Source organism: Cupressus sempervirens, chromosome 9, assembly GCF_028749045.1.
Source record: "Cupressus sempervirens isolate cs-2001-9-10 chromosome 9, ASM2874904v1, whole genome shotgun sequence".
In the NCBI taxonomy this organism is placed as follows: Eukaryota; Viridiplantae; Streptophyta; class Pinopsida; order Cupressales; family Cupressaceae; genus Cupressus; species Cupressus sempervirens.
The window spans coordinates 759,779,948-759,804,147 of record NC_143126.1 but is presented as its reverse complement, the minus strand read 5'-3'; the positions used below and the strand labels follow the sequence as shown (position 1 = coordinate 759,804,147).

The 24,200-nt window shown below is 35.4% G+C and overlaps 1 protein-coding gene across 2 annotated transcripts in view; it reads left to right on the top strand.

Annotated features, from left to right (window-relative positions):
* The window catches only part of LOC149540899 (E3 ubiquitin-protein ligase), a 90,209-nt gene extending 66,412 nt beyond the window's left edge, over positions 1 to 23,797 (top strand). For both annotated transcript variants that reach the window (XM_089801963.1, XM_089801962.1), the window contains 2 exons: positions 22,608 to 22,669; positions 23,287 to 23,797. In XM_089801963.1, the coding sequence (XP_089658089.1) occupies positions 22,608 to 22,669; positions 23,287 to 23,409 (185 nt within the window). In that variant the 3' untranslated portion in view covers positions 23,410 to 23,797. The remainder of the gene's footprint in view (positions 1 to 22,607; positions 22,670 to 23,286) is intronic.
* Positions 23,798 to 24,200: the final 403 nt, after the last annotated feature.

Below are 24,200 nucleotides of genomic sequence, written 5' to 3'. Positions count from 1 at the left end.
GACGTATCGGGATAGGCATTGACACCAATCTTACAACTAGTTCGAACCATCAGGGGTGTACCTACTTAGTCGATGGTCTAGGTTGACACTAGTGAGAGAGGGGGACTATGCCCTTTGCTACTAGCTGTTTGTTATGGTAGATTGATGTTGTAATTAAACAAACGAGATGAAAGCTCCTTAAATAGATTTACAAACATGATATTTCTGAAAGAAACAATTGTTAACTAAAGTCGAAAATGGAAGCTACCAAATAAACTAATGGCTAACTAAGATGACCATTAGAGAAACATTATAAAATTCTAATACACTCCCTTAATGGTCATTGTTTAATTGTAGTCTTTAGGTCAAATTTTCTGCAAAACATTTTGCTGTTGCTGAGACCCTCCGTGGACCTGGAAAATGTAAATGACCAAAAAGCCAAAATCTTTCTAGAAAAGAATAGAGAAGGGTGCCCCCTTCTTTAGAAAGCTTTGCAAAATAAAACAAGAGAATCCACTGACTCTGCAACTATAACCCTCCCAGAACCATCAAACCTTTTGGCCAAAATTCATCACAAAACATCCAACCTGATGTTGGATAATGAAGCTATTGTTCCTTGGAGATAGAGACAAACATTGAGAACAACTAGCACAATTTTGAGGAAAAAATGACAAACCCTCCAAACTTTGCAGATGAGCACGATGCCCCGAAACAAACTGCAAAAATCCACAAATTTTTAGGATAAAAATTAGGCACAATTTTTGAGGTGGAAAATTGATCAAAACCAAACAATAGAATCTGAGAATACAAAGCTTCAATTTTTGAGAAAAATGGTAAAATCCAAGCATAAAATTTTTGAGGAAAAAATCATAAAGTGACCATATAAATTTTGAGGAAAAAAATATAAACCCACAAAGGATTCTCACACAACTTTGCAAATAACAAAATCAACATTTTTATAGTGAAAAAATTATGAAAACTCATTAGAGAAACCTTAATGCGACAATACATGAGACTTTGTGTGGTAACCATAAAACAACACAAAGCGCATGCAAGTACATGCAAGTAACAAAATGCACATTCAAGCAATATGCAAGAACATGCAAATATATGCAACCTTCAAAAACCAGAGATTTTTGTCAAAACTGAGACTTTGCGCAATCAAAACGCTCAACCAGGCTTTCAATTTTCAGCAAAAATCTTCGAAGACAAAGCACAAATTTCATAAAATACTTGATGCTTTTTATTTAAAAAAATCAAAAAACAAATTTTTGGAAAAAATTCCAGATCAAATGAGGCATGCATTTTTCTTAAAAAGCTTGCCAATTTTTATGAAATCCCATCGACCCACGTTGATACCGTGTTATGGTAAATCAATGTTGTTATTAAATAGAGGAAATGAAAGCTCCTCAAATAGATTTACAAAGATGATGTTTCTGAAAGAAATAATCATGAAGTGAAGACGGAAATAGACACTACCTAATAAACTAATGACTAAGATGACCATTAATTTTTTTTTATAAAATTCTAATATTGACGATGTAGTAGTCAGGGATCAGGGACAACTAGTGAGCGAGGAAGGAGATATACAAACTTCTATAGGTAACTGGTTGCAATTACTTGGACTACTAGTGGAGGCACTTATAGAGTCCTCGAAATGTGTGCAAGGGGTTGCAGGGATGGTGCCAGAGACCACCAAGGGGGGACCAAAGGAGGCAGATGAGTACTAGGTTGATGTAATGGAAACATTGACAACATCGACAGTGAGGCAAGAAGTGGAAAGGTAAGACATTGTGCTACGGCTAGACAACGCAGACCTCTAGGATCCCATGAGTACCCTTCAAAAATATGGTCACCAGATGGAGGAAATGCCTTGCTTTATAGCTCAGATGGGAGCAATTACTAGGGAAATAAACATTGGCCAAGATATGGTGGTAGTGCACGCAACAAGGAGCTTTTTGAGATTTATTTATGAAGGAGGAATGTCACGAGGAATTCACCAGATGCTTCAGCACAAGGGGATGGCTGCAGGTCAATGTTATCCCAAGTTTCCGGTACGAGTATGTTAGGGAGCGGGGGGACAAATTTCTGGGATGACATTTTTTTGCCAATTTTCAAGAAGACAAAGGGGACAACTATATAACAATAAGGAAAATTAAACGATTTAGAGAAATTTAAAGTATTTATATGAAAACATGGATAAAGCATGTACCTATACATAATAAAACCTTAAGATATATGACTTGGTAGAATTCATATGCCAAGTTTGTGTTACATTGAGAGTCAAAGTCAAATTTCCTCAAGAAATCAAAGTCAAAGTCCCTTAGGTGTCCCTTGTTCCAGGGATGTTTCTGGGATGGGGATGGCTAGAAAAAATGTTAGGTACGCGCCCTCGGATAACACTGCTGCAGGTAGAAACCAGGATGATGATGGCTGGCTGGTGACTTCCATAGCCATAGACAGGTAGTTGCCACAATGGAGCTCTCCGAGCACTCCATAGCATAGAGAGCTACTTTTGAGAGTTACTACTCTGCCATAATCAAGTTACAATAGCATTGGAGGAGGCAAACATGGCTAAAGGGAAGGCTACACAGTAGATTGAACAACAATGGAAGGCCTATTCAGAATTGGCAGAGAACAGCCATGCACAACTGGCACAAGAACACTCCAAGGTAACTGCCTTAGAGGAAGTGGAAGCCCAACTCCACAAGCAACTAGGTCAGAAGTATTCCCAGTTAGCGGGAAAAGCAACAAAGATGGAAACCGGTAAGAAAGGAATGGTGGAAAAAGACACAGAGCTGGAAAAGGTTAGAAAGCATCTGACGGATGCTGCTAACATGGTCCATGCAGCTAGGCAGTTTGAATTGACAACCAATCAACGCATTCACCGACCACAACAAGAGTCAACCCCAACTGCTTCTCCAGTTCCACGGATGTCTCCTCATCCCTCTCAGTAATTTCTTTTGTAGTTAATGCTCTTTTTGGTTTGTGACATCTGGAAGACAGCATATTGTGGGGGGCGGATGATGTAGATGACATGTATGCCATCAGTAATTAAATAATACTTTTGTTTGTTAAACTTGGAAAAATAATAAAACATTTGTTCTGAAGGGGTATTAGTTGCTGATGGTTGACAGACTTAACGAACCACCGAGCACTATTTGTATTCGGGTCGTATCAAGTCATGTTGTTGATTGTACAGACATACAATGCTATGAAAAGATCTATCTTTCTGCCAAATTTAATTGAACTGTGTTATTTCTGAGTTATTCATTTTCTGTGAGTTATAATTTATTAATGTTCATTTGAATGTTCCTGTTTACCCTGCACAAAAAATACACTCGTAGGCAGAAAAATGTTCATGCTAGAATATTTCTTGAATTTCATCTTGAATTTCTTAGATTTTTTGTCAGCTTTTTGCAAGATGCTCATTCTTAAAAAGGTTTTGCACCAGAATGGAAAATTAAATATTCTGCTGGCTAAATTCTATTATCAGAAGATACATAGATAACGAAGGGCTTAATGAAGATTAAGTCTCGTCTCAAGCAAGTTTTATTGTAGTTGCCAGTTTGATGCACTGCCAATTTCAATAATGTAGGGAAACATGCCAAATTGGAACAGAATAGTTTCTTCATATGGATTGATGTCCATGGTCTGAAGAAATTTCTTAAAAGGCTTCACATGCATCTGCAATTACCAGCTCTGGTAATATTAATGCTGAAAGATACTTGCATCATAGCAGCAAAAATAATTGCAGCGCCTTAGTTGAAAGCCCTAGTGAAGAAGTTGTTACAGTATTAAATAACTTTTAATATAGGTGTTGATAATATTGTTTTTGAGATACAGTTATTGGTTGTTTTCAAGGCCAGGCTTTGATTGAATGCATAGCAACAAATATTTCTTCATTTTTATGGAATCCTTGTACTCAGATTGTATGTTGACTTTGTAGTTTGTACAAAGTAGATTGTGATTGAAGTTTTGAAAACTATTAGCATCTAGTTTTTATGCACTATGAAGTATGCATTTTGCAGTTTATTTATTTAGCGATATGAACAGAACTGTTAAGATCTATATTCCTATTCCACAATTCATGGGCTAAACTCTCAAATCCATGTCATATATGCCATACCTGTATGCAAATCGATACAACCTGCCAGAACAGTTCTAGATTCCTACCTGTGTCCTTCAGGTTGATAGTCAACAAGAAGGTTCATGATTTCAACGATCCTTGCCATTTAACTAGTGGCAACACTAACTTGGTAACTACACCATGATCAAACTCCTCAAGCATGCAATTCAATGATCCTTGCCAATTTAACTAGTGGCAACAATAACTTGGGCGGCAATATTATGATCAAACTCATTGCGCACACAATTGTATTACTTTTTCTGGTTAAGACACCTTAGGGAATGCAATTTGAAGACCTTTGCCACTTACTAGTCCTTGGGCATGTACTTCTTTTCACCCTGCCATTTATCAATATTGGTGTGCCTACGAGCTTATTATGTTATGTGTATCATATGTTTGGTATGCCTATAGTGCATATTCGATCTTTTTCTGGTTTGGACAAGGCACATGCCTTGCCTGATTTTGCCACTTAAAATTTTTGTAGGCATGTGCTTGCATCACTCTCCTCACTTGAGATACCTTTTAGGTATCTGATTCTTTCTCATTTGCTAATCGAGGCAACCTGCCTGGCACAAAGAAGCATGTTTCTTGTATGGATTTGTCCGTTGAGTTGCAAAATTTGCTTCCAGGTTTGCTTCTATGTTAACAATGCCAATTGAAGAACATTTTTGAACTCATATTTATTTTTGTCTTCCCTGCCTCTTGAAGGCTGAAAAATGATTGCTCGGGAGTACCTTTTGATGCTGCTTCTGAAGTTCTATGACAGACCTCTCTTTATTTATTTTTTTGACCAGTTCCTGATGTGCATCAACAGAAATGTTTCTACATATACAAACTAGAAAGACATTTGCAGTTCTCACTTGACATGATTCCAGATGACTTATGACAAAATGATGCTCAGTAAGTGATTTTTGTATAGATGTAACATGCTTAGGATGCTTATAGTGGGCTGAAAGAAGGATGCAGTCAGCCTAATATCTTCAGGTGTCCTTGTAATAATCTTTGTTTGACAATAAGGAACTTTTGAAGTAAAAGGGTCAGACAAACATGAGTTATCTTCCCTCAATCTTTTATTGAATAGGATACCTAGAAGTTCAGTTCTCCTGATTTTCATTCTCCTCAAAGAGGTGGATATTGGTAGATCCTTAACTGTGTTAGATATACAGCCCACTTTTAAAGTATAATTAGCGGGAGCTCTCAGCTAGCTAAGGGGATTTTTCAAGCCATCCACAATCTGTAAGAAATATTTATCAAAGAAAACAAATCCAGGGTTAAGTAACTCTGCAAGAGAAGCACAATAATTGTTATCTGTTATTGGTAAATAATAAATATCATGTTTGGCAACTCTATTGATGCAGGAGCATCCGAGGTTCTTGGTAATCTTGCATCATTTTGTTTTCTGTTTGTTCTTTCTGTTCCTGTTTTCTTCTCTAGATGATTGTGTGTATGGTTCTTTGATTGTGCGTCCTAGCTCGTGCAATCCTGGTGGCTTATTGAAGACCTAATCTGGATCATTCTCCTATGATCACGCATCATTTAGATTCCTATTAGATGAGCTCTCATTGTTTTGCTCTCGGTAGTGTGTTCTTTGTTGGCACCTTGCCTGATTGATGGATTTTCGTTGGGTGGTGTATGATTTGTATGTGCGGTCGTTCGAGACTCTTCATGATGATTCCTGGATCACAGGTGGACCTATTGGATTGTACATTCTTATATGCTTATTTACTCGACTCCTGATCCTGTTTTTGGCGGTTGTCCTATTCGTTGTAACAAGTTTCCCTAATTATTGGCAAGTGTGAATCTTCTGGGCCGACCTGTGTGTCATGGTGATTATAAATTGTAATATCCATGACGTATCAAGCATAGAAAACATAGTAGGAAGATCTAGAGGTTAAGCTCTTGTGCACATTGTGATCGCACGTTGGATTTGTATCTGTTGTAAGGCTGCAACCAGGTAGGCCTGTTGCCTGACATGTCATAAGCAAACTGTCATTGGATCTGCATATATTTGATTGAATTCTGTTATTTCATTCCTCCTTTCTGTTGTTGCTTCCCTGTGTGACTCTTGCTGCTTGGTTTTTAGATCTCCTTTTGGGGATTCTCCATCCTTGAGCTGCGTCATCTATTGATGACATCTTACAAGGGAAGATGGTAAGGAAGGGCATTCAAGGAATTCTTGGGCGAAGGAAGCTGATTGCTAGAGACGTGAATAGGCTGAAAGAGAAAACTAGTGAGAACACTTGAAATGTCAAGACTTATGCCTAAAGAAGTAGTCATCTTTGAAGAACAATGTGCCAAGTAGGGTTATTCATCGCAGCCTGAGTCTAGAACACCCAAAGAAAATGAGTTTGAGGATGTAGAAATTGAGCTTGAATATACATTCAAGACAAAGTGTCGGTTGAAAGGCTGCTTGGATGATGCATTATGAGCATTTTGTTTGCAATGAATAATATATTGATATAAGAGAGTCTAGACAAGACTACAAGATGTGTGAGGAGACCCGATCGAGGGCCTGAAACTTGAGACCCATATTGTAGTCTTGATAATTGCATAGGAGAGGTGCATCTTAGAGGAGCATTTGAAAAGATTTGGGCTGTAGGATTGAAAAGGAGGCACACCCCTTGTGAAGAACTTAGAGACAGAAAGCCGGTCGTGTAAATTATACTTCCAACTAAGTTTAGATTCCAAGTCATTTCTATAGGTTCACCATCTGAGAAAAAATGAAAATTTAGACAGTTCTTTTAAATTGACAAGGAGGAGATAATTTCCACAGCAAGTCAAATTGTAATATAGTCAATGGGCACTTGGTCTACTAGTGAAGCCACTAGGGATCAAGTCCTGCTGAGTGCAAAGATCGAAGACATCATAAGGGATGAGGCCGGGATTGTGCCCTAGGCGAATTTGGCAGTGTGGATGCTCCTTAGTCCTTGGCTCTTAGCCGAAGAGGTTTCAAGCACGCGTGGGCCCGTATTGGTACCTAAAACTTGTTTGTGGATGACCTCTATCAAAAAAAATTGTGATATCACTATCTGGATTTCACACAGTTAAATCCTGATAGCAATATCACAGTTTTATTAAAGTTCACCCTAAGTTGGCAAAGCTGGTAAAAATTAGTCAACAGAATTGTGCTGTGTGTAGATAATCGGTAGAGTTTGAAAGGACAACATTAGCAAAGAGTTTATATGGTGTACAGATTATCATGATATAAGGCGCTTCCTTGGCTCCTTGGTTTTGTGCTTGTAATACATCTTCAGGTTAAAAATGTCTGGGTGATTTTCAAAATTTACGGGAGTGAAATACACATCATGTTCTATGAATTAGGTTGATAGTATGGAAGCAAAGAAGGTATATCACACATTTGAAAGTAAAGTTCCAGAAATGTTTTACAATTTTTTCGAGTTACCTATTTAAGTACAAGGGTTTGATATGCAGATTTGGCAAGATATATTTTGGCGGTTGGGTCTGTCTTCGAGAAACATAACTCATAATTATACACATTTACAGCTGAAACATAGGAATTGAGTTAGCACATAGGGTCATATAATAATAAAAAAAACCACCATTAAAATAAAAAAATATACAGTGTCAATTTGTCAAACTCGAATGTCATGACAAATATTCATTGTTTAATATAAACTTACATTTTTTAAAGTAAATGATTTCCCAGCTTTATTCTGCTCTAATCCTTATTAATGCAGCGTTAAGTTCCATCAGTATTATATTTGGACATATTTTTCCCTTACTTGAATTCAAATCTGGATGTTTCTCACTAGAGGAAGTTGACATGTGAAATGAAGAAAAATGAACTTTTTTCACCTGCTTTTGGTTGTGTGTACTCATAAGTATTTGCTACATTCTCTATTATTTATTTGTAACCTCAATGGACAGCTTAATATTAAAATAATGTGAAGTTTTTTCTATCATCTAGGTGACCTCTATTCTGTTTTGACAATAGTTAATCACATAGATTGTAATTATCTTGTTTATAGACTCCATAATATCTAATAGAGGAAGAGATGGAGAATGATCAGAATGACTGTTGTGATAAGTAAGGAGAAGAGAAGTTTGTTGACATTTTTCTTTGGGGTTGTCACAACATTGAAGGTGCATGCTCACTGGGGGCTAATTGTTGCTTGGCAAATTTGTATGGTGGTTCCTCTGTCAGAAACCTCAATGGAGATGGTTTCTATTGTGGTTTTTGTCTACAGCTCTCTAAAGGATAACATCTTTAATTAGGTACTGAAGTGTGGCTGCACAAAGAAGTGGTTGCTATTCCTCCACTTGATGTTGGGATGTCTTATTTTCATATTTTGAATGACTTCTTTCCCTCGGTTCCCCTTGGTTGCCTCGTCCATTGAGTGTTTGTTGATTTGGGCCCTTAGGTGGACTCATTGAAGTTTTTGGCCAATCTTTCTTAAGCTTTTCCTTATAGAGGAACTGATCTTGTTGTTAAAGCAGTTGTTTATAGGGGTTGGTGGGCTGGTGAAATCGTGGGCAAATGATGTCAAAGACATAGCCGCCTCCCCTTCTACATTGTCTTTGGCTTTTGATTGTAGATTGTAAGATTTGTTCTCCACATCCCTAACTTTTTTGTTGACAAGGCAGTGTGTAGGTTTGAGCATTCATTTGTTGACAAATTTCTAGGAGCTATAACTAAAATTGATAATTTTATTTCGAAGTGGATTGAATCCTAGAGGCTGTTTGGATCTCAACAACAACGAAGGTTTTTTAATTTAATCTTTTTTGAAACATGATGATTGCAAAGAGATCCTTTCAAATGCCCATGTTTTTTTGGCAAGGCAATTTGACTCTATAAGAAATGGTCTTTGGGCTTTGACTCCAAGAAAGAAAGTGTCAATGAGATTCTTGTTTGGGCTAGGCTTTTTGGGTTATTAATATTTCGGGAGGATGAGGTCTTGTTGAGTATTGCTAATTCTTTTGGCTAAACTACCAATTCGCGTGCGAATGCAAATGTAAGAAGCAGGTGCAGGGATTCACGATTTTTTGGGGGATGCGGATATATATATATGTGTGTGTGTGTGTGTGTGTGTGTGTGTGCAAAGAAATGGAAGAAATAGATAAAATTAAAACATTTGATAGTATGATACTTGTAACTTAACCAATACATATTCAAATTGAAATTCAAATATTCAATAAGATTATAGACCATATTATATACATCTATGTTCAGGATTCCAATGCAAATCAGAAATAAATCACAATTACAAAATCAAAATATAGTTCATGATTCAATTTTCATCAATCCAAATCATAATCATATGGATTCACAAAAAAATCCATATCATCTCCAACTCCTCCAATTGCTGCAAGTTTAAGATCATTTGAACCAAAAACAATTCCATTTGTGCTAGATGCACCATGTGTCATGATGTTATCAGCATCATCATCCATTATTGTAGTAAGATCTTGAATTGTCACATCCAAGTTTGCAGACTCAGATTCCACATCCCAAAGCATGGCTGCCCCTTGTAGTGATCTTCCTTACGTGACGAAAGATGCAAGCTGTTATGAATGTAAACCAAGTCTTCAGCTCTCTTTAAAGCCCAACCAGTTATGCTTCATTGAGTGGATAAAGTAGTATGTACTCCAATTCCATTCAGCAGCAAAAGAACTTGCAACCTGAACAATGTTCACAATAATAAAATTGAAAATTAAAGTACAAAATAAAAATGAAAAGGAATTTAAAGAATTGTAGCATACAAGTGGTAAACAAAAACAAATAAAACTTACTTCTGAGAGGATCTTGATTGCAAGAGGTTTTAGTTATTTAAATAGTTGACCATAGAGGTACCACCATATGATAGCTCCCATGTCATATTGGCCCTTTATTTCAAGTGGACTAAGTTTTGCTTCTGAAGCAAATAAGCGAAATTCTGTCCTAACTTTTTGTGAATGTCATCATCTATGAAGAGTCTTGCAAAAGCTTTGTAGCACCCACTAGCAACTTCTTCATCCGCATAATGAGTTACTAGATTCTCTCCTAGACATGGGAATTCTTAGTTCAATTCTATTAAAAGTTTGGTTCTTGTCAGATTTTATCAAAAGTCGACCATAGAGACTGAATTTTGCTGGGAATTCTCTTAGAGGAACCCTGGCAGAATTCAAATGACTTTTGGGCAACTTTGGACTGCAACATAGGAACCCGGACAAAATAAATCAGACTCAAAGAAACATCCCTTTGTTTACTTTTTCAAAAGGTTTTTAATGCCAAAATAAACTCAAGCACATGATTATACTCAAATTACAAATCATATTTTATTTGAATTAATGCTACTCGAGAAGAATCATGATGCATAAAAGTGCCACACATTTATTATGGAATGTATGTAATACACCATAATTTGGGCATATAGGCTAACATGTATATAAAACTATGGATTGAACAAAATCTAAAGAGATCTTTACTGTGGTAGAAATTGGATCCAAAGCCCGCTTTCTTGGCTTCATCCAGTTTGATCCAAAGCTGCTTTCTTTGAATCATCCACTATGATAATTAATGCGTGAAGCTTACAATATGGCAACAATCACAACCTTGGCCTTTAAATGGTCTATACCATTACTTTTTGTGCTTCTAATTTTCAACAGCAAAATCATGATGATTTGCTTGATAGTTTTTGATGATATTTGATCGTGATGGCTGATTATTAATGTTAACATTGTTTTTGAACTTAAACATTGATACGGCGGTGTATTTTGCTATAGTGCTTTAGTATTAGCATAGTAGTGTATGGACTTATTTTATATATATATATATTCTTGTACAGAGGAACCCAAAACGAATCCAAAGCCAACCCCAAATTTTTTTGAACAAGTTTCGAACCTGAATTCGTACTCGAATTCAAACCGGCAACTTAGTCTGCATATGGTGCTACTCTATTTGGCATAGCAAGTACTTCCTTGCTATGGTACCTTGGAGATAAGGCATATGCAAGGAGGTGCAAAGGGGTAGTCATCTTCTTCCAACGATGATGAATGATTGTTTCGAGTTGATTGCATAAGGTTTCACATTTTGTGGGATCATTGTCACATATTTGTATAGAAAGATTTACCTTCTCTACTATTGTATCCATGCCATCATAGACATCCCCCAAACAAGGCTAATTTGTATCAACAAAGTGGAGCATAGTCATGATAGGGCTTGTGAAATCTAATGCAAATTGTACACGAGCTCACCAATTGTCATTTAAGATCAATGCTTTGACCTTTGACCCTTCTTTGAATTCAAAGCCTTCCATATACCCTACTGGCCAGAAATAACCATTTGACTTAAATACCCCTTGCACCTTGACAAGTTGTCATAAAAATAGTATGAGATGCAAATCGGGTTTCATCCACCTAAGTAAGTTAATTATAATCTCCTCTAGCAGCTCTTGACGATGATCTATGACTCTGAATCGTCCACAGTTATATCCTTCTGTGATTGATTTCTTTGTACCAAGGAAGGATCCTTAGTCCTTACCTTGGTTTTCTTGGTTCATGTCTTGTTTTGTTTCTTCTTAGTCATCGTTTGGTGCTCCTCCTTTGGCCAGCTCTTTTGTTTGTATGTTCAGTCCCATAAACTCTTTGTGGTTTTTTGTTGGACATTAATATTATTATCTTATCTTATTTTATGTCAGTAATTACTAAGCCAAGTTATATATAGTTTGATAATACATGACAAAATTTATTCAAATTAAATAAATAAGTAAAATTTAGTGATTACATTTTACCTTCAAAAACTCCAATTTGGACAATGATCTAAATATCGATTGTGACATGTGACGGTTCATCACAAACATTTGTATCTCCTTCCCCTCTTGGTAAATTTGCTTCACCTAATCTATTTGAGTGCCAATCTGTTGCATGGTGTTAAAAAAATATGGTCATATTGACCCTCAACCAAAGCACCTGTACCCCTACAATTTTTGGCATTATTTACACTCACTTGGACCATATTCTCACTACTCACTATCTCTATGGCCTTAATGAGAATTTTGGAAATGAACTGTGAATCTTCCAATTCCCCTTCATAGTCAACTGCCTTCAAAAACATTGCCCCATTGTGTGACCTTGCAGATACATTACCTAATGGCCATTTTTTTGTTTTTTCCCATCCATCCGAAACATAGAAACACTTGAACCTTTCCATAAATTTCTAATTGGTTGAATAACTTTCTCTACACAAGCCTTCTCTTTCTGTAATAGAGCTCTACACACCTTTTCATAACTTTGTTTTGATCTTTTAACCAATTTATCATCAGCTTCTTGTTCTTTTACGAATGAAGCTATTTGTGCATTAGACATCCCCCTTCCCATTTGTGCCTTTGTACATTGCAAATCCTTTACTAGTAGGGCCCATAAAGGGTTACCTTGTGTACTTTGACAATAATTATACTTTCAATGATATGAGCTGTGAAAATTATAAGATCGATTTGGTGGAGATAGAAACTAGCTATTGTTGATTGAAATATTGTTTTGAATTAAATGTTCCATAACTTTGTTCTTGAGCTTTGATAAATATTAAACTTCTTTCAAATCAGATCAACTTCAGATATATATATATAACAGTTTTAACTCCTTTCTATGTATTATAGAATAGTACTGAATGAATATGAATAATATATATAATAGTTTAACTCCTTTCTATGTATTACAGAATAGTACTGAATGAATATGAATAATGCATATATATATATATATATATATATATATAAGCACAACATTACTGATTTATGAGGAGCGAATAACAGACTGCAGATATGTCGAAGACTGTGTTGCATGCCTTAGATTGATGATTTCCATCAGTTCATTCGATCGGTATAAATTATGGCGTGAAGCAAGCTCACGTAGGGGCATGACTCTACGTGGCTTATGCCACGTAGGGTCATGATCCTACGTTAGCATTGTCAACAAGGGATTCTTTAGCAACGGATTTGATTATAAATCCAAGTTATGATTAATGTGTAATATAACATATGTTGATTATAATTTATATGTATATATCAAGCTTTCACATATTTGGAATTCTATATATATCTATACACATATCAAGCTTGATTTTATCAACATATATTACTGTCCCTCTTTAGCAGGGAGGGAATTTAAGAATGCCACCTTAGGTGTGGTCTATTAAGTTATGGTGTCGGGTAAAATCTAGCCCGAAGAACCATAACAATTGATTTTCATGGTGTTTGGCGAAATCTGGCCCGAAGAACCATGATAACACTTGCTCCAAACATTTTTGTGTTTAGGAGATAGATCAACTATTGATAAGGTTGTCACCCTACAATAATGACCATACACATATGCAAGATTGTCACCTTTCATAATACAAGTTTGCAAACAATCTAATTTTCAATTATTCATGAATATATATAACTTACAAATGTATTTACAAATTTGTAATACCAAGTTTACCTCTGGAGTACTCTATTTTCAACCTTGCAAGAGGCTTGGCGAAAATGTCAGCATTTTGCTTATTAGTGCTGATATAAATCAGCTTGATAACATTTCTGTCAACCATGTCTCTTATGTAATGGTAAGGAGTCTCGATGTGCTTTGATCGATTCTGGAAGATAGGATTAGCATAAAGTTTGATGCAGGTTTGGTTATCACAATGAATCATTGTGGAACTCAGTTGCTTTCCAAAAAGTCCAAATAACAGCTTTCTCAACCATACTACTTCATGAGTCCCATGGAGGCTGCCATATATTCAGCTTCGGTGGAACTCAAGGCAATTGTTGGTTGTTTTCTATTGAACCAAGATATCATTGCTGATCCAGGACTGAAGCAACACCTAGTAGTACTCTTACGGTTTATGGAACAACCAATCCGATTAGGATTAGTATATCCTTCAACTTTAATCTCAATATTTTTGCACTTCAAATCAAGACCAATATTGTCACGTAGATATCGTAATATATGTTTAACAGCCATCAAATGAATCTTTTTTGATTCACACATGAAATGACTTAAAATATTGGTGGCATAGCAGATATTAGGCCTAATATTTACTAGATACATAAGTATTCTGACGTCTTTCTGTAGATAGTGGGGTCAATAGACCTTGAATTTGCAATTTCTTCTTTTAGCTTTTGTACATTTGTTTCCATCGGAGTTGCTAGACGTTTGCTGTCCATCATCCCAAGTCTAGCCAAGATGTCATGGGTGTACTTCCCTTGATTTAGAAAAATATGATTTTTTTTTGTCATACTTTTAGACCCAAAAAATAGTGTAGTAGGCCTAGATCCTTCATTTCAAATTCAGCTATAAGATCTTGTTTGCATCTTTCAATTAAGTGATCTTCACCTGTTATCAACAGGTCATCAACATATAAAACAAGTATTAGCATGCCACTATTAGATATTTTGAGATATATGTTAGGATCAGCTTCATTTTTGGAATAGATCTGCCCTTTCTTGCCAAGCTTGTGGTGCTTGTTTGAGGCCATAAAAAGATTTCATTAGTTTACATACATATAGATTCTTATCTTTTATAGCAAAACCTTCAGGTTGTTTGATTTACACTTCATAAATGACACGATTTAGAAATGCGGTCTTGACATCCATTTGATGTATCTTCCATCCTTTGGATGTTGCAATTGCGATAATTGTTCTTACCGAAGTGTATCGAGCAACTAGAGCAAAGGTTTCCTCATAATCAATACCTGCCCTATGGGAAAAGCCTTGAGCAACAAATCTTGCGTTATGTTTTTCAATATTTCCATCTGAAGCATATTTGATTTTTTATAACCACTATGATGAAACAACTGATTTTTCTTTTGGCCTAGGTACAATATCCCAAACACCATTTTGTAATATGGATTGGTATTCTTCGACCATAGCATCTTTCCATCCTTGACAAGATAGGGCTTCTTCAACAGTTGATGGTTCATATTTTGTAAGCTTAGTTACTAGTGCAGTGTAACAAGATTTATTTTTGTTTTTCTTGCTCTCTTTGGAGATTTCATCTCGTTCAACATTTTTTTCTTCAATCATTTTTCTTGCCCAAAAAGGCCTTTTCTTGATAATAGAGATGTCTCTATTTTCAGTGTTCGGTTGTAGTTCATTCTCTTCTGATATGTTCTCCCCCTGATTTTCAGTTTGCAGATTTTCATCTAATTCTGTGATGGGCTCATCTTCTGTACTAGTGGATAGTTTTAAAGTAGTGTCATTTTCAAATCTGACATCTCTGCTGATTTCAGCCGATCTCTGCCCAAGTATATAGACTCTATACCCTTTGGTTTTTTCATTGTACCCAACAAATATTCCTTTCTTCCTGAATGGTTCTAACTTGGTTCTCTTTCCTTTAGGTAGGTAGATGTAAATAAGGCAGCCAAATATTCTGAGATGACTCAGGTTAGGTTTAATTCCTGTAAAGACTTCTTCAGGAATTATGTTTTCTAGGATAGTACGGGCATTTGTTTTGAATATACACAACAGTATTAATGGCCTTTGCCCAGAATGAGAAGTGTAAATTTTGATCATGCAACATGGCTTTTGCTGCTTCAACAATGGCTCTATTTTTTCTTTTTGCCACCCAATTTTGTTGAAGATTATAAGGTACAATATAGTCCCTATTAATCTCAACAGAGATTCAAAAGTCTTTGAAATTTTCAGAGATATATTCACCCCCATTGTCTGACCTTAAGGTTTTTATTCTATTTGACATTTGATTTTCCACAATTGCTTTGAACTCTTTAAATTTATTAGAACCTCATTTGACTCTTTGACCTTTAGAAAACAATTCTAGGTTTTCCTAGAAAAATCATCAATAAATATTATGTAGTATGAGAATCCTCTTAGGGAAAGTGTTGGCATAGGTCTACATAAATCGGTGTGGATTAGTTCCAAAACTGATTTAGACTTGTGTTTGCTAGTAGGAAAAGGTCTTGTTACATTCTTTCCTAAAGCATATCCTTTACAAATGCCTATATGGTTTGAATTTAGGTTAGGTGTTCCAATTGTGATTTTTTCTACATTTGGTAGTGTACTGAATCCAATATGTCCGAGCATTTTATGCCATATTTCATTAGGATTTGTCACTTCCTGACTTGGGGCTTGCTTTTGAATGTTACACAATTCACATAGGGTTCCTTCTTTAGTCCCTATGGTGATAGCATTCATAAGGTTAGTATTTTTAGGCTAGTAGAAAACTTTGTCTTCATTAAAGGTGACTTGATACGCTTCATCAGCAAGTCCAGTAATGGATACTAGATTCCTTTTATGCCAAGTACAAAAAGAACATCTTTCAAGTTTAGAGTAACCCTATTTTTTAGTTGTATAGAACAAGTCCCATTTCCTTTTACTGGATAGCTGGAGTTATCTCCAATAGTGACTCCTTCAGTGGTATAACTTCCAAAAGTTTCAAACTTATCTCTGAATCCTGTTATGTGATGGGATGCACCATTGTCTATTATCCACACATTTTTGTTGGATTTCATCTCACTTGATAGAGCTGAGTAGAATAACAAATCTTCTTCCTTTTTTGTTTCCGTCGAGGAAGTTAGAATTTTTTTGCTTTCTGGACAATTTTTGAAGGTATGTTCGAATTCCTCACACTTATAATGTTGAACTTTGGAGAAATCATTTCTTTTGTAATTATTGTTTCCTTTTTGTTTATCTTTTTTCTTTCCTTTGAAATTTCTCTTCTTCCCTTTGTTCTTAGAGACTAGGAAGAGAGCTTGATTTTCTCCCTCTTGATTTGAAATGATCCCTCTAGAAATTAGTCTTGATTCTTCTAAGGTGCAATCATTTTAAGTTGATCAAAAGCTGGTATTGATGGTCTGCTGATGACTTGGATGAATGCTTCACAAGATATAGGTAATCCTCTAATCTTTGCCTTGGCCTCTCTCTGCTCCTCTCTCTTCTTCTTCTTGGTTATTGTTGTTCACTTTTCTTAAACACCATTTGGTGCTCCTTCTGTTGTTAGCTGTCTTGTTAATCTCTCAGTCCCATAGACTTTTTGTGGTCTTTTGTTGGACATTAATATTATTATCTTGTCTTATTATCTTATCTTATCTAAGTGCTATTATTGATAATTTCTTGATCTTCTACATTGTTTCCAATAGAAGATAGTTGATTCTTTATTTCGGAAATTCTTCCAAAGTAGGATGAGATTGATTTTCATTTATTCATTTTTATATTCATAAGTTGATTTTTAAATGTAAGTGATCTACTTGAGTTGTTGATCTCAAATGTCTCCTTAATTGTTTTGAATACCTCAAATGCTTTCTTGAGATTTGATATGGAGGGAAGAATATGATCTTCTACTAAATCAATAATGATTTTCCTGGCTTTATTATTTCGCCTTTTCCAAGTGGCTTTTTTCTGGCTCATCTTTAGGTATTGAAATATCTAATTCAATGAATGATTCCAATTCCAATTCTTCGAGGATTGTTGCAATTTGAATTTTCCATGAGAAAAAATTTGTTGCTCCTTCAAGCCTATCCTTGACTCTAACATTGTTTGCCATGATGTTTTAAAAATTTAGTTTTGCAATCTCTCTACCAAGTTGGCTTTGATACCATATAAAGATTATAAGATCAATTTGGTGGAGATAGAAACTAACTATTGTTGATTGAAATTGTTCTGAATTAAATGTTCCTTAACTTTGTTTGTGAGCTTTGATAAATATTAAACTTCTCTCGAATCAGATCAACTATATATATATAAAACAATTTTAGTTCTTTAATGTATTACAGAATAGTATTGAATGAACATGAATAATGCATATATATATATACAAACACAACCTTACTGATTTATGAGGAGCGAATAGCAGATTGCAGATATATCGAAGACTGTGTTAATGCATGCCCTAGATTGATGATTTCTATCAGTATAAATTATGGTGTGAAGCAAGCCCATGTAGGGTCATGACCCTACGTTGGCATTGTCAACAAGGAGATGGCCGATTACTAAAATTAATTTGATTCTTTAGCAACCGATTTGATTATTAATCCAATTTATGATTAATGTGTAATTTAACACATGTTGATTATAATTTATATGTATATATCAAGCTTTCACATATTTGGAATTCTATCAATACACACACACACACACACATATCAAGCTTGATTTTATCAATATATATTACACATTGTTTTGCTTCAATTCACTATGAAGCTAATATTCTCAACATGATCCACCTTTGGAAACCTGTGAGATTCTCGTGGCATGTCTCCATAAAGGAGATCCTACATCAATTTTGAAACTATTGGCTCCTTGCCCTCCTACTAAACATTTACTACCGGTGGCGGCCATTCTTACACAATACAATCTAATTTCTTGCTATGCCTATAATAAGAGATTAAATAAATTTTAATTAGAAAAAAACAAAGAACATCAAGCATGCAAGTGCAAAAAATGATCAGAACTGCTAAAATAGATAGTTAAACTTGTTTCTTTATTCATAAAAAAAAAATTGTCCAAAAAACTTGAAAACTTTCTTCACAAAGTTGAAAAAATCCATCAAAATCTCAAAAAACTTCATTAAAGGACTCAAGAATGGGATCAAATGGTTACCTTAGATGCTTAAAAATCCTCTGTGAAATGATCTCTTGCCCTACGAATGATCCTCTTTGAAAATAATCACCTTGCCTTCAAAATGACAAAATGGAGACCAAATGAGAAGAGAGTCTAGCTGCAAACAAAATGAGATGAAGAATGGTTGAATGGCCTCTTTGAGAACTGTTTTAGGGTTTAGAAGCAAAAAAAAGATAAAAAGCACGTGTTATTGTTCTTCAAGTGATTTGCACTTGCAAAAAAAGCACATTTTTTGATGTTGGACATTTGGATGCACCCGAATGCATCTAGAGCCCTTATGGTTGCTTCTATGAAGCACAACCTGGGTTCCGGATGCTTGTGGATGCGCTTGGTGTGCAGCTCCAAGCATCTGGAAGCCCATGATGCACTTCTTGGAGGCATCCACAAGGCTTTCATTCTTGGATCTGTCTTTGCCAATACCTGCGTCCACCTCCGCCTCCACCAGTACCTACCGCAGCCTCTACTAGTACCCGCCATTGCCTCTGCCTTTGCCACTACCCTGCCTCTGCCTCCAACATCAACCAAGACGTTTCGATACCCTAGTCGTTTAGCCAACTTTTGGTGTTGTATGTGGTCACCAAATCTAGGAAACATTTGCTGTTCGGTAGACTCCTTGTTATTGTGGAGGTGGAAAAGGTACTGTGCTATGCGATCCCCTAATCCTCTAGACTGGATGATTGGGTGCGACAAATTTTTATCAAGGATTCCCATTCATTTGTGACAGTTTCATCAAAGCCAATCATGCTGCGGCAAATTGCTTGAGCAATTGGAGTGCGCATAATATTTGGGAAAAAAAGATCAAGCGTTAACTTCACAACTTCTTGTTAAATACGGTAGCAAGACCCTCTCATAAAGGTCAATCAAAGAGGGGATTGTAGGGAGAGGGAATTAGAACCATTTGGGGTTTTGTGGAGACTCAAGTTGTACCTAACCTTTCAATTGTTATACAGGGTTGGCCCAAATCAAGTAAAGAAAAAAGGGTATTGGAATCAGGAGAGCAGCTTTGGCCTTTGCTCCTTTCCATCTCAAGAGGGGCTATTAAATCAGGGAAACCACCTAAGAAGGAAATTTGTTTTAAGGATCCACTCAAAGGGGCCGTTTAGTGCTGCCTAGAACATTTTTGTTTCAAGTCATCTTGGCTTTTCTAGTCTATTTTGGACCTTGGGCTGAATGCCCTTTTCTTATTAGGTAGTGGTGCTGATCATTTGCTGTCCATAAATGTTCGTTTCTTCTTGTTGCTCCTTGATGTTGGTTGGGCTGACCTATATCTCTCACTTTTTAAGCTGGGTTAGGGACCTTTAAAAGACCTTGCCTTTACCTTTATAATTAAAAACAATTTTATAATACTGATGCTTTTTTCTTTAATATTTTATTTCTTTACAAATGATTGCATCAATTCACAGGCCTTAACAAAGACATGGGAGGAGATTGAATAGGTGGATTTCTTCAAGCACAGGGTGTGCTTTCTTTGGGCCAAAAATATGAAAATTTCCTTGGGGCCACTGACAAGCATCCTGATGAGATGCTGTGTACAATGAAAAACGTCAAGGAGGAGGATGGACAAGTATTGATAGGCTCAAAATTTTGTGTTTTCCAGCAAGGTGGACTGATCCAGAATCTAGACTGGGTTCAAAAGTGACTTAAATCCGGGTCCGCAGGCCAACAAATTGTTAGCATAATTCTTTTTGGATTTTACTCTGTGGAGACACATTTAAAAATAGAAGCTCTAGAATTGTTGTAAATTTGATTATAAATTTATAAGACATAATGGCTGTCTGTTTATGAGAATCATTTAAAGTAGAGGTCTAGACAACTTGAGCTTGGGTTCTGAGATTAGGGTAGAAGAGTCATAGTACACAACTCTCATATCTTTGCATCGCAACTTGTGCAATTGGGACACAGCTGCTCTGGAATTAGCATAGTGCCTGCCATGGGCTATCTATAAATTCTATGGTAATGTGAAAAAACATTTTTAAATTATGGAAGATGAAAATGTAAATGTTAAAATGGTTCTTGAGAAATTGAAAGTGGACTCAATATGAATTATGATGTATTCTAAAACCAGTCTCTACTTATTGCAACGAAAGAATTTATCATGTTTAGTGTCAAGTACATGACATAGCGTGTATACAAAGCCTGATGCAACATTCAGATGCTGAACTAGAACTTGCGTTAATGTTTAGCTATGTTTTATGTTACTACTTATAATGAGTTCCATGGCATACAATTTGATTAAGTTGAAGTCTTAAATTCATATTTCTCTGTCCAGATCCAAGTCTGATTCACTTCTGACACCTATTATATGTGGAATGTGAATGCCTCATATTTGTTGCCTCAAAGGTTAATCTTAGCGTTTTTAAGACCAGAGAAACTGTTGGCAAAAAATTGTTTATGTTAGAAATATATGATAGGCTAGCATTTTGGAAAATATATTGTTTCACTAGTAGTACTTGTATTTTTGGCAAATTTCATTAATCTATTTACAAGCTATGTAAAATATTGGGTAAAGTTTTTTCTTTTTCTTTTTCTTTTCTTTTTCCAATTGGCAATCCTAAACTGTTGAAAAGCAACGTAATAACAATAGCAAATTGGCAAAATAACCCAAAATTTCCCTGCGTCATCAAAATTCGACAATGGATTGTTTTTATCATCCAGTGGAACATTTCCACTAGCATTCTTATTGACTAGGAGCTATGTTGTGCTAAGACTATATGATATTCAACATATAACATAAATCATATTATAGACGCTTTCAGGGTTTTTTGGTTAGATATCTTTCCCTATTGATGGCAAACCACTTGTCAGGTGCTTCAATGAAGTAGAATCTACATAGTACCATAAATATCACCTTAGTGGCTCCATATAGTTTGGTTATTCTCATACATGTTTCATTCAAAACCACTGCGATGCTTGTGATGAAATTAATTGAATTGAATCTTAGGAGATTGTGGTATTTTTGGTATGTATTTAGCTTGAGGGTGGATTTGACTTGGTAGGATGGGTGGAGGTAAAAATATAGATTAGTTGCAGCATATAGTTTTAAGATAACCTTTCTTCAGTATGTGGTTTGATGGTCTAGATTGTAGAAATAGAAATATCAGTGTCACGATCCATTTAATTGCAGCATACAGTTTTAAGATAACCTTTCTTCAGTAAATGGTTTGATGGTCTAGATTGTAGAAATAGAAATATCGATGTCACGATCCATTTACAGATGATAGTTTAAGCTGGAGTGATTATGGAAAAGATGAAAACAGAACTCCAAGAGAGTAATTTTGTGAGGATGGATTGAAGATTTATGTTGGCATGTTAACAAAAGACTAACTAGAAAGTTCAATATAAAATGCTTATGCAATTTCTAATTAACTGACTTGATGAGGAAAATATGGATCCATATTGTCCTTTCATAAACTTGTTTGAGGGAATGCTTTGATTGACAAGGGGTTAGTAAAATAAGAAAACAGTTCAAACTTAGGGAACTTAAGTTTTACAAAGATGAAGGCTAGATTTTTGAACTTCCAAAATAATTATCTCGTAAATCAGAATATCCATTTGTCCCACCTCACTGATCATGAACTCATTCAGAACCTCTTTGATTTCTCATCTCATCTTTCTCCACGTGGTTGACTGATCTAACTTTTTTTCTGTGTAGATCTTCATTCTAAATCATAACTTTTATGTTTATTCATAGCTTTTCGAAAACAATGCACTTTGAGCACAAGCTTTTTCTGTGAAGAACTTTAATGTTCAATTTTAATGTGTAGTTGTTTTCATGTGCAATAAAGACATAGCTAGATATTGACATCTATAACTGAGGGAAAGGCCATAGTGTTCCTAACATCATGTGCGTATACTGGGGAAATAGACAATCTATTTCTGATTATTTTACCTTTTTCATTCATCATAGCTAAGTTATATCGACTGAACTTTCTATTCCTGGTGGCAAACAGATGCTGATTCGGAATCCACGAAACGGGTTCGGCATGTTGCCTCATTTCCAGATGACACAGAGGTTTGCATCTTTGCTCATCTGTTTTCTCAGTTTTATGGTTCATCTGCATGCTATATGGAATTTCTGCATTATTTGGGAGAATTTTAAAAATTCGTTTATCATATATGTTGAAAAGCCTCATGAGACATTTATACCTTGCAAAACAAGCACTGTCTTCAAAAGATTTGTTCAATCTATTGCCAAATAAGTTTGTGCATGGAACAATAAAAACTTGGAGTATTGAATATGTAATACTTCCTCTTATATTATATTGAGCAATTTTTTTTATTGCAATTAGTGAGAATATGTTTTCTGCTTTTATGATGTGGTAGGAAACATAAGGCACATAAGGTTTCTACGTGGCTTATTAGCTTTAATTTTTATAAATTACCTTCATTCTGAGTGTCTAAGCAGGGTTTTGAACCTAGTAAATGTTTGCAATTGGATGTTGATCGTGTTGGGCGTATATAAATTAGTTGACAATTATGTATCCTTGTTTGCCAAAACATCTTACATGTGAAGGCTATTTGAAGAGAATCGATGTGGAATGCATACAATTTCTTCAATATTGATTCAAGTTGTTGCAAGAAGTATTTGTCTTCACAAGGTGTTGGTTTGACAATTTAAATATTGTGCAGGAAATGGATTCCCAGGAACTTGACAAAACAGACGTGGAACCCGATAAGCCAGTTAAAGCTAAGAAGAAAAAACAGAAAAAGAAGAAAAAACAAAAGTGGGTATTAATGTCTTCAAGTTCGTAAGTGCCCACCTTGCAAACGAGTTCAAATGTACATTCCACTGGGATTGGGAATGAGCATATCTACTAGCATTGATTTGGAGGTACTTGTTTGTATCTAAAAGTTGATAATACAGTCTCCACTGTTCAAATTCATCTCATCATTCAAAAATGCATACGGTTGTTTCTGAAATGATGAAAGTAATGCATTTTTGCAAGAAAGTTGAATATATGAGGATGAGTGCCTTTCTAGAAAGCTAATATTTCCTCTTGCCATTTCATTAAAGGGTAACAAGAAGTAAAGTCAGTTTCCTAGTATATGGTGCTAATGGATTGTTCAATCTTGTAAAAATGCACTAATTCTAATGTTTGCCATGATGAGCTCTAAATAAAGAAATCCTACAAATTGCATATCCCTTTGTTCATCAACATAATTAGTGGATTCAGCAAAGTTTGAGCTTTCCAAAATGTAGTTCCATTTATTAGGGAAATTGTTCATTTGATAATATTCCATGATTAACATGTCGAAAAATCTAGAGAATCGACTTTGATGTGCAATTGAACCTCAATGAGATCCCTTGAAGATGAATATTTTTGAAGTTTATCCCATGTAGGAAAACTCTTTACAACAACTATGCAAAACAAGCATAGAGTTGTGTTTTGAGTAGTAAAACAAAATACTGAAAATATATACAATATGTAGGAATATAGGTCACATAGAGACCATTAATTTAGGGAGATAGAAAGTTATTTATTATATAGCATCTTTACATTATTCAAAATAATTGATGATGTTTGCATTCGTTGTAACGCCCT